This window comes from Colobus angolensis, unplaced genomic scaffold (assembly GCF_000951035.1).
Source record: "Colobus angolensis palliatus isolate OR3802 unplaced genomic scaffold, Cang.pa_1.0 Scaffold163, whole genome shotgun sequence".
Lineage (NCBI taxonomy): Eukaryota > Metazoa > Chordata > Mammalia > Primates > Cercopithecidae > Colobus > Colobus angolensis.
This window is the reverse complement of record NW_012114744.1, coordinates 7948854-7959783: the sequence shown is the minus strand read 5'-3', so window position 1 is coordinate 7959783 and position 10930 is coordinate 7948854. Positions and strand designations below refer to the sequence as shown.

Here is a 10930-nt window from a genome sequence, read left to right as displayed (position 1 = left end):
CTTCTATATGGCATTTCCTTAATATGCCAAGGAAGCAAAACCAATTGTAACTTCAGAAGGAGATTTTGGTAGGGAGGTAGAAAATGTTTCAATAAAGAAAGTTGCATGGTAAAACATCAGAACCTAACAGGACTGAATCCCAAAAAGTGGAAAGTGAAACATGGAAAGACTAACTGAGTGGGCAGATTGTGGGAGAGTAGGGCTTTTGGTAGGTCTTGCCTGCTGGACAACTGGGTAAGAATTTTTTAAAACAGCTTCAAAGTTGCTGTATTCAAGAAGCTTATTCACTGTCATTTACTTATACTCATTTCTTTTGTTACTTCATGTGATTACTAGGTGTGTTCTTTCATAAAATTACAATAGTCTATGGAAAGTTGATTAATTTCACAAATGCATTACCACTTCTTAAGAAATGAAATCTGCTTTACTCAAACTGGGATTTTTTTGAAAAGCTTTTGTCAAGGTTAATTCCTGAACCTACAGAAGAAAATGTTCCCCAGGAACACAGTACTGAATGTGAGAGAGCAGACGTCTAAGGACAAGGAAAGTGCTTGAGATTGTGAAAAATACATAGCAAATATGATTCCTGCATATATTTTAACATTTCCATGTGATTATCCTGAAATCTATCATTGAGCAGAGGAACTGTTTTTAAGTCCAATTGTCTGAATAATATTTTGGAAAAATTGATAGCTAACTTTTTAAAAAGGTGATAGCTTTTCATATGTAAAGCGGATTTATTTTAAAATTTCTTTTCTATGTCCATATCTCCTCTAAATGAAGGGGGGCTTTTATTTAATCCCATTTTACAGAAAAACAAAACAAAGGGGAACTACCACTATCCACTACTCAGTAAGTTTACTAGCTGTGTGGCCTTCCTCAAGTCGGGGTACTTGGGCTGGAGTGCCAAGACAGCACCGGAAACTAGCAACATTTATTCTCATTCTCAAAATGTCTGAGACAAATTGACCTTCTGAGTGTTTATGAAGACCTTTCTCAGAATGGAAGACCAGTTGTTCTCAATTTAAACAGATAATTGAAGAATCCAGCTTTAAAAGGATACTGAGGAACAGGGTGAATAAAGAGGGATTATATTTTACCCTTGATCAGGGCTGCAATATTAGTGGTGAGGTGAGGGCAGAATAGATAGCATACTTTTTGGAAGAAAAGTTCACATTTTCTCATCTTACGTTCCAACTTATATGTTTTAAATTAAAATCTTTATAAATTTATTTTAAATAACTGCAAACTACTGATGGATTAGATGAAATGTTAGAGAATATGGACAACTTTGGGCATGTATTTTGCAGAGAAATGGGAGCCCAGAAAAACTAAAATTCAGAAGGCAAAGAAGGGAGAAGAAATCTCTTTTCTATTTCTGACCTCCAGCCACCACTACTCCCATACTGAAACAATAAGAGTGAAGGGCTCAATTGCGCACCCACTGTGGTGCCATTTAGCTTCCAAGTGACTATGGGAGTCAGGCTTACTTGACGGAGGCACAGTGAAAAAGACCAAAGGGCACCTGAGCCTCTGCCCCTCTTAACTAAAATAAGGGGATACTGGGATCCTATCATCCCTGCCCCTGACTTTCCTTTTGCCCTGTGTCCCAAGGGGAAATTGGGGGGCGGGGGGACTGCAAATAGAGTTCCAAAATTTGAATTACTGGTGGCATCTAGAAGAGTTCAAACGTGGGAAGGAGGGGTTAGGGGGATTAAAAAAGCAAATACAGCAATCACATGTATTTTGCTGCTACTGTAGCTTTCTTCGCCACCCTCTATTTGAGTTGGCAAGTGGGAGTTGAGCTGACAGCAGGGTCTCTCTTTCAGGAGAGACTGTGGCCTTCACTTATTTACGGAAATAATAAACTGGAATTTCCTATTAAAGGGCAATGACTTTGCTTTTAAAATGAAACGCTCATGCCAATCAAATAAAAATGAAATAGATACTTTGGAGAGTGAAGGACCCCAATTATTATCATGCCTGCACCTTTTGTACACAACATATGCACTTAAGTTTTAAAAAAATCATTCACCATTATTCAGAAATCTAAATCAACATCATTAAAGCCAATTTCTCTTTCTCTCCCTTTTTTCTCCTTCCTTTCCTCTCATTTCAACAGTGGTATGAGAGTTCAGATATTCTCTGTCGTGAGTAAAAAGCTCTGAAAGTCAGCTAATGTGCCAACACCGGGAACATATCCAGGCCCATGGTGCGAAAATGAAATATGTGCTGTTGAATTATTATTTTTGTCCTTTAGGTTTACATCTACACCCTTGTATTATGTAAATTTCTGAGAAGCTGTGAATCACAAGGTTAGGTAAAGGAGGGTCCCTCCCAACCCTTCAACTCTCCCCCTCCTCATCTGTCTTCGCAAGCAACAGGAGCCGACCCCATTTAATCTTTGAATGATTCTCAGCCTTGTTCCTTTCTTTTTCCGGCTTTTTACCCCAGACCTCAACTTCCCTCCCCACCCTCGACCCAAAGAGCCGGCAGGAGCCAGAGGCCGCGATTGCAGCCCAGGGCCCCGCAGCTGGCTGCGTTCGTGACGTCAGCCAGACGGCCCCTCGGGTCACCGTGGCCGCGGGATGCTGTTTGCGAGTTGCCAGCGTCAACACTCGCATGGGGCGCTTAACGCTTCGCGTTGTTTCCCGAAGACTTTTCCTGTGTGTGGGACTGCTGAGAAAGTATGAGGGCAGGCCCACTGTTAGTGAATTCAAAGAATTAACTGAATTTGAATTAAGAGGAGACAGTGGAAAGAGAGAAAAAAAAAAACCTTCCAAATTAATTTAAAGTGAGAAGGCAATCACATTTTAAAAGGTAGTAAGATTTCTTAATGATGGATCAAGGCTCTTCTTGGGATTTGCTCAGAGTGGATCTTAGAGCTCAACTCTTGAAACATGCACAAGGCGTGCAGAATCTGATCTGGGAGAGGCCTAAGGGCGGGAAGGGAGGAAACAGAATAGCATCCACTTCCATCAAGAAAAGGGGGCCGGCCAGTGGCTGAGTGCTTCCTCTTTTACAGAGGCTGTGAAGGCCGGCGGGACGTGGCCACGGGGTATCGCCCTCTTCGAACAGCCATGAAATCTTCTTTTTAGAGGAGATGCAGGGCTTGCCTGGGAGAACTCGGAAATGAAAGGACAAATTGGAGAGTAAAGCCAAAGAAGGGAAGGGGAAGATAGAAAGGCCTTTCTGTTAAGGTCCTAAACAAGAGAATCTAGTTAGAAAAGTATCTTTGGGACCATCAGGTGACCCCAACTACTCTTAAGCACAGGCCAAAGGGCTTCAAAGGGAGGATTCTCGGAGGAAGGATGTCGGCCGAAAAATTCACGAAAGGTTTTTGGAAGAGATACTCAGAGATACTCCTCAGACATTCTTAAAATTTGACTTGAGAACGTATTTTCCAGGAAAGTCAAAATGACAGGTAAACCTAGTGAAAAGATGCTCTAGTTCCTCCTTTAGGTATGCCACACCCCCGGGCCTGTTTTCTTTCACCTTGCATCTAGATTAAATGACCCTTCAATTACACCCTGAGTGGTCAAAGCAAGTCTATTAGCGAGTGCCTGTTCAAAAACTTTCATCCAGGAGCTCTCCACCATCTGTTACGCGGTCTCTTAAACCGAATCCGGCGCCCCGTCCCGAAACTTTCTGGAGCCTCCCTTGCCATCTCCCCGCCTTGGGGGGGATGGAGCCGCCCTAGGACCTGCGGGAATGCAGAGGAGAAGGGGAGGAGCGCGATCGCGCCCGGGATGGGTTGCCGGGCCGGCCGGAGCGGTGGTGGTCCAGAGGCCCGAGGTCGACGGGACTTGATCGAAGGCAGCGCCGCATCGACCGACCCCGGGAGCCAGACGCTTGGGAATCCCAGCACCGCCGCGGCGCCCAGTCACTGAAGTTGCGCCCCAACTCCCAACCGCCGCCTCCAAGCTTCTCGAGCTACCGTTCCTGGCCCCTCCATGGGAGTCTCACAGAGCTCGGTGACCCTCGGCCTTGCCAATGTCGTTTTAACTGTTTGGAACTCGTGAGCGAGAACCGAGAAGTGGAGAGCCCGGCCGGGGAGTTTTCAGCTTTTCTGTTTCACTTCGGGCTTCTTTTCAAGTGGTTCTGCACTGGCCACCGAATCCAGAATGAGGCGGGGTTCCTCTGCCCCTACGCCAGCAGCGGGAACTTGGTTCCCCTGGGCAGCCGGGGGCAGGGGGCGCAGAGGCCGCAGCGATAATGAAGGCTGAGACGGCCAAGGCCAGCGGGTCGGCGCGGGGCGCTCCCGGGCCGGAGTGGCCATCGGTCGGAGTTCAGGAGGTAACTGAATTTATAAGCGGTTCTTACAGATTTCTGGCTCAAGGATTTGTATTTACCTCCACTGCTTCTCCATTTCTCTAAGCTCTGTGGTCTCTAAGTTCTTTGTTCTGTGTTATTTGAATTTCTATTATCGACTTTTATTTCATGGGATCACTTAAGGAAGTTTGAAAATAACATCCAAAAATGCTTCAAACCTCGTGGGTAGTGTCAAGGAAGGAGTCGAACTGTGTCTTGAATATGGTTTGTGTGTGTGTGTGTGTTTAATTTTGACTACAAACAAAATGTCTTTAAAATTGTCTAGGGACTGCAGCAAAACGCTAATCAACTAATTGCACGAAAACTTTTTTCTATCATTGGAGGCAAGTATTTCAGTGTAGAGCAATAGAGCATGTTTGGGCTATCTTCTAATTGTTCACTTTCTAGATTTCAGTAACACCCTTGTAAGTGACAAGCAAAACTTTGCTGGGTTTTGTTGCTTGACGCTGTTGCTCCACAGTAAAGGTTGGATAAACTGGGTTACTTGTTTTATAAACTTCTTTTTTCCACAAAGTCCAGCCCTGAGTCGTAGCCTCTCAGTCTGGAGGGACACACCTCACAGGCCTGTGGGAATGGGTGAGAAAAATCTCAGCATTAGTGGAGGGTCAAAAACAAACTGAGTCCAAGTGATCGCTGTCTGCATTGCCTGCTGCCTCATTAACAGCTCTCACATTTGGGCTCTTCATTTTCTTTTACAAACTGATTTGCTACGTAAATGCTGTTTTAAGAGAAATAATTTCACTGGGTTTAAATGAAATCCTAATATAAAAGAAATAGTAACAACAAAGGTCTAGAGACAAACAACCCACCCTCACACTTCTTCCCCCAAAGAGAGGAGGGCTCTGTGAGTTAACCAACCCTTCCCACACTTACAACCTGTGATATTGTCCTTCACAGGCTTTGGGAAATTAGCAAGAATTCTTTATTTGCTACCAAACTAACTAAAAGCACACTGGTAGCCTTAAATCTGAACTTGTTGCCAAAATGTTTGCTAATGTGCTGGAAAGTTAGTTCCCGTTGTGTACTAAGTAATCTGAGGTACTCAAAAACTCTTTCCTTGAACCTTATACACCTTTGCTATTTGTGTACCATCCCATCACCCTCCCTCCATCACACACCAAAAGAAATAACCAAAGACCAACCAGAGATAAAGACTATGAGCAAAAAATGTAGAGGAATTTAAAAATGTGTTTTTCCTTCTAGAAATACAGTATGTTGCATTTGGTGCTATGTATTAAACAGGAAAAAGTGTAGATGTGCTTGAGTGTCAGGGCTGGGGTGGCGGGTGATGTTAGAATAATAATGCCTTCGTCTCCCCTCCCTTAGCTCACAAGCTAAAGCAAAGAGAAAGCAGACTGTTGTTCTTGGTGAAGGGGCTAGGGGTCAGAGATGTTGAACAGGCCAGAAAACTCTAAAAATATGACCAGGGACAAGTCAATGAACTAGGCAGAAAGTGGAATTAGTTATAATATTTTCCAATCCATTTTTAATTAAAAAAATCAATAGCATTTTGTGACATATCAAGGAACAAGCGATTAGAGATTATGGCTTATTTGGTAGTGTATGGCTCTATTATCTTATTACCTTTAATTTCGAATTGCAGTAACCATAGGCAGAAACTGCATTTGCTTGTGATAGGGACTTCAACAAAAAGCCTGTGAAAATTATGCATGTTTTTTAGTAATAGCAAGAACACAGCTTAGAAAGTATTGAAGTCAAAATTAGATTCCTTAGAAAGAGAATTTTAAATTACTTTAGAAGAACAGGACTTTTTCTTATTTCTAAAATAGATCTTAACACAGAGTTTGTTATCTGGCCTCTTTATATTATGAACTGCTGTGGTTTCCTCAGGATATTTCATAAAGGACAAACTATACACTTAAACTTGCCTTCCATCAGGATTTGAGGTTATAAATACTGCCTTTCCGTGGATGGAAAGGGGAGGCACACTTAATTATCAGTTCTCAGAAAAAAAAAAAAAAGAGGGATTATAGGATTCTCAAAGAAAATCGAAAGGAACTGTAAGAGTTTCTATTTTGTCATTAACAAAACAAACAAGGCTCCCTTGCATTTGTTTTAGTAAATTAAAAAATACTTCTGTTGAAACATTTTGAAAGCTTCTGAATTTGCTGAATATGCTCTGTTCTTATTGCTTTTTTTGTCATTTTCAAATATATTTGTAAATAAAGCACTGGACAGATTGGACAGTAAGACAGAAGCCCTTTCTAAATACATTTTGTGTTTTATGACAATTCTTATTTAATAGAGATAGTATTGCTAATAAACACGTGTTTTTGGTTAGGTTTTGAAAAAATTAACAAATGTTGGATATCAAGGCCTGGAATTGTAAAGCATCTTTTCAGTCTTTAGTAAACTCAAGGCCATCTTAAAGGAAGAGTATAATTGATGCTTTGCCATATTTGTGTTAACTCAAATGACATTTTCAAACACTTGCCAAAAGGGCAAATCCTGAAAAGACCAGTGAAAAGCAAACTGTTGAAATATAAACTATACAAAGCATGCATACCTCTTAGCCAATATTTTTTCCTTTTTAGTTTTGTATACACCAAAGGAGAAATTTACAGAGGTCAAATAAAGGCTCTTTTCCAGTTAAGGAGAGGGGAGGGGGAGAGAAGAAGGGGAGAGGGAGGGACACACCACAAGCATAAAACAAACTGGTGACATTCAGTCAAGAAGGCAGGTAAGGCTCCAGAGGCCGGCGAATTGTGCACAAGTCAGCTGGACTCTCTATAAAGTCTTCCAGAGCCGGGCTGTTTCGCGCTTCTTGGCTTTTTTCTTTCAACCTAGCCCTGTGGCGGAGGAGTGCAGCAGGAGGGGGATTTTTTCGCTGTTGGGAAGTGGCAGGTAGGAAAAGGAATCTGATCCAGACCAAAAGTCAGTAATTAAAGTCTTAACCGCGACCCATCTGTCGTGGGACAGAGAACCTCCCCACCCCCTTTGCCCCAGCAAAGCCCTTCCCGTGCCCTTTGTCTGAGCAGGGGAAAGGAGGAGTCTAGTTCTGCGGCTCCAGCAGAAAAGGAAAGAAAATTTCCAGCGCTGACCAATACTGAGTGTCTGCGCCCGGTCCAAGTACAAGTCCGAAGCGCCTCTTGGGGGTGTGGCTCCTCTTCGCTTGCTCTGCCCAGGTGCTCTGCCCAGGTGCTATGCCCCGTGGCCCCAGCAAAAGGAAAGAACATCTGCAGCCTGGGTGAATCCAGAGTAGGTGCACCCAGGCCAAGGACGGTTCCAAAGCGCCGCCCGGGAGTGTAGTGCCTCTTTGCCTGCTCCCTCCGGGCCCTCTGCCCTTCTCAGCTGCATCAGTTGCCCCAGTCTGAAACCAACTCATGACCTGAAACGAGGCATTCCCAGGCCTAGCTGCTGAAGCTGGTCTTATTCAGCCAGACCTCTCCCCCATCTTGCCCCTTGGTTGTCCTCAACTTCCAGTAGGACTCACTCCCCCTCCCCCATTTCTTCAGCCTCTGAGTTTTCCCACCACCCACCCAGCGCCGCTGCCTTTCTGTTAAACATCAGGCGCGTTCCCAGCCCAAGCTCTCTTCCTTTCCACTCCTCTTGGCTCTCGGGGCAAAGGCGGAACTGATTTTCGCGGAAAGCTAGAGAGGGGCGGAGGGGACCGGGTGGCTTGCCTGGCGTGTGTTGAGAATGGGGTAGAGAGGAGGGAATACTTTGAGGTCAATTTCCGTCGTTTAAAGTCCAGTTTCTTATCTTTGAGTGAAATTGGACAGGGACTTAATAATCCCAGGGTTTCTAGTCCGCCGTTATCCAGCCTCCCGGGGCCAACCCTTTTCAGAGCTCTAGCAGAAGGACGCCCCCACTACACTTGGCCCAATACCTGACACCCGCCACCACCTGTTTCACAGCCACGTGGGGTTAACTCACCATGCAGATGGCACCTTGAGCTGCTGCGGTCGGCCACTCACTTCAGGGTCCAGGCCCCACCGCCGTTTGCTTGCAGTTCTGTGAGCTCCCTTGGCCTCCTCACGCCAGGTCACAGCTGCCGCGTCTTCCAACTCTGTGCAGCCCTCCGTGAGCGCCTAGCTCCGGGGTTCAGCTCTGCGTGATCGCCGGCTGGCAAGGGACTGCGCCGGGGAAGGTGCGCGCCGCAGCTTCCAGCGCGCTCCTGGACTCTCTTGCCTGAGCGGCGGGAACCCGCACAGTCTGAGCTGCAGCCATAGGCGTCTTTCCGGAAACTTCCACGCACTCCACCGCGCCGCCCCAAGAGTTTGGGCCAAGGCGCCACACCCGGCGAGTTCTCGGCTGGGGGGCGTTGCACGGGAAATGGTCTCTACGCGCGCTCTTTGGGAGGCACAAGTGTAGCTGTGGACACAACTCCGGCGCCGGCAAGTCTCTTTGATGCGCACAGACACCCAGGCTGCAGCCTGCGCTGCTTAGAGGAGGCTTGCAGACACCGGCAGCCGGGGTGGGGATTGATACATTCTGTTTCCCTTTTCCGCTCGGCATTCAGTATTTAAAATGCTCCGGGAGAGCTCAAGCTGAGCGCAGGTACTTAAGAAAGAAATGCTCTTTCCAGACTCTCAATGTAAACTCAGAAGCGTGCGCGCGCGCGCGTCTGTGTGTATCCTGGGTGGGGTCCGATCGAGTCAGGGTTTCTTGTGGTGTGACACCCGATTATACCTTGCAACTCCTCAACTTTGTGGATGAAAGTGCGACTTTCCCAGGCCGATTGCAGCGGGCATTGCCTTTACAAAACCACGAACACTTAACAAGCCTCCCAAGGCTTTTAATTCTCAGGGGCGTTTTGAGAGGCCAGTTACCTGCTGGCGTCTTCTCAACGGTCCAGACTCAGTTCGGGCCGCGGAGACTCCGGGATTCCGGGAGCGGGCAACCCCGAGCCCTGGAGGAAGAAAGAGGTCTGCGGAGGTGCCACAGACCTGACCCCGGCCCACCCCGGCCGGGCCAGGCCCAGCGGAACCAAGCAGCGAAACCTGGGATTTCGCCTCCTAGGCTTCCTGGACGAGGCTTTCTGGAGCTTGGCGTTTGATAAATATAGCCTGGCGTTTGCCCCTGAATTAGACTCCGTTTCCTTATTTAGCCCTTGCACAATGATTTTAGATGATGTCACTTAGAGCTAAACGAGAAAATTGATCTCAGATTTGCTTGGCCTCTAAAGCCTGGTTAAGCAGATTGAGAATTAGAAAGAGGAAGCAAAAGGGGGGTGGGGGTGGGGGAGGGCGGAGGGTAGTGAAGTGTGCGCGGCAGAGTCTGTGCGCGGAGGGGAGGGCGCGCCAAGCGGGTGAATGCGCCCCCGCCTTTTCTGGGCGGGGAACCTCACTCACCAATGAAAAGTAGCTACTGACTGCAGAGGAAAAAAAAAAGTTTTCCTGTTGACTGTTGGAAGCGAATTGAGCAATTATCTAGTTTACCTTCTCCTCTTGGAAGTTAACGATTGGCGAGATCTTGGCTGCGTTATTGACACAACACTTTCTATTGATAGAAATAAGTAGTGATTGTCCCCGAGTCATTGGTGCGCCAAGAACTCTGCGATGGGCTGGCAGGAGTCCATTGGGCTGGGCAGGCAGGTTCGGCTGGTGATGCTGGGGAGGAGGAGGAGGAGGAGGCTACTGGTGGTGATGGTGCCCGTCCCCCTCTCCGCAGGTCTGTGACAAGCAGGGAACAAGGCAACGGACGGCGCAGCCAGCCCCGGCTGACGGACGCTGGCGACTCAGACATGGACAGTAGCTGCCACAACGCGACTACCAAAATGTTAGCGACTGCTCCAGTTCGGGGCAACATGATGAGCACGTCCAAACCCTTGGCTTTCTCCATTGAACGAATCATGGCGCGCACCCCCGAGCCCAAGGCCCTGCCAGTCCCCCACTTCCTGCAGGGAGCCTTACCCAAGGGGGAACCCAAGCACTCTCTGCATCTCAACTCGTCGATCCCTTGCATGATCCCCTTCGTGCCTGTGGCGTACGACACGAGCCCCAAGGCAGGAGTGACGAGTTCCGAGCCGCGGAAGGCCAGTCTGGAGGCCCCGGCTGCGCCTGCGGCGGTGCCCTCGGCGCCGGCATTCAGCTGCAGCGACCTGCTCAACTGCGCACTGAGTCTCAAGGGCGACCTGGCCCGCGACGCACTGCCGCTTCAGCAGTACAAGCTGGTAAGGCCGCGTGTGGTCAACCACTCTTCATTCCACGCCATGGGCGCCTTGTGCTACCTGAACCGAGGTGACGGCCCGTGCCACCCGGCAGCCGGCGTGAATATCCACCCGGTGGCCTCCTACTTCCTCAGTTCCCCTTTGCACCCGCAGTCAAAAACGTATTTAGCCGAAAGGAATAAACTGGTGGTCCCGGCGGTGGAGAAATACCCTTCTGGAGTAGCGTTCAAAGACCTGTCCCAGGCTCAGCTGCAGCATTACATGAAAGAAAGCGCCCAGCTTCTGTCGGAAAAAATCGCGTTCAAAACCTCGGACTTCAGCCGAGGCTCTCCTAACGCCAAGCCCAAAGTTTTCACTTGCGAAGTGTGTGGAAAGGCAAGTACTATGCAAAACGGAGATCCTTTCCTTCCTTCCTTCCTTCCTTCCTTCCTTCCTTCCTTCCTTCCTTCCTTCCTTCCTTCCTTC

At 47.6% G+C, this 10930-nt stretch overlaps 1 protein-coding gene and 1 long non-coding RNA gene across 3 annotated transcripts in view; one reads left to right on the top strand and one right to left on the bottom strand.

Annotated features, from left to right (window-relative positions):
- Positions 1-4415: 4415 nt before the first annotated feature.
- LOC105508535 lies at positions 4416-10819 on the bottom strand. The gene is made up of 7 exons (XR_001001289.1): positions 10209-10819; positions 9735-9905; positions 8230-9205; positions 7833-7976; positions 6991-7180; positions 5917-5987; positions 4416-4896 (listed from the first exon to the last, which is right to left on the bottom strand). It is a non-coding gene; the product is annotated as an uncharacterized LOC105508535 (long non-coding RNA).
- The window catches only part of FEZF1 (FEZ family zinc finger 1), a 3490-nt gene continuing 2285 nt past the window's right edge, over positions 9726-10930 (top strand). Inside the window, exons 1-2 of one of the 2 annotated variants that reach the window (XM_011937402.1) lie at positions 9726-10468; positions 10619-10840. In XM_011937402.1, coding sequence (XP_011792792.1) covers positions 10040-10468; positions 10619-10840 — 651 coding nt within the window. In that variant the 5' untranslated portion in view covers positions 9726-10039. Of the gene's footprint in view, positions 10841-10930 lie in introns of both variants that reach the window. The other variant, XM_011937401.1, reaches the window with a different exon arrangement.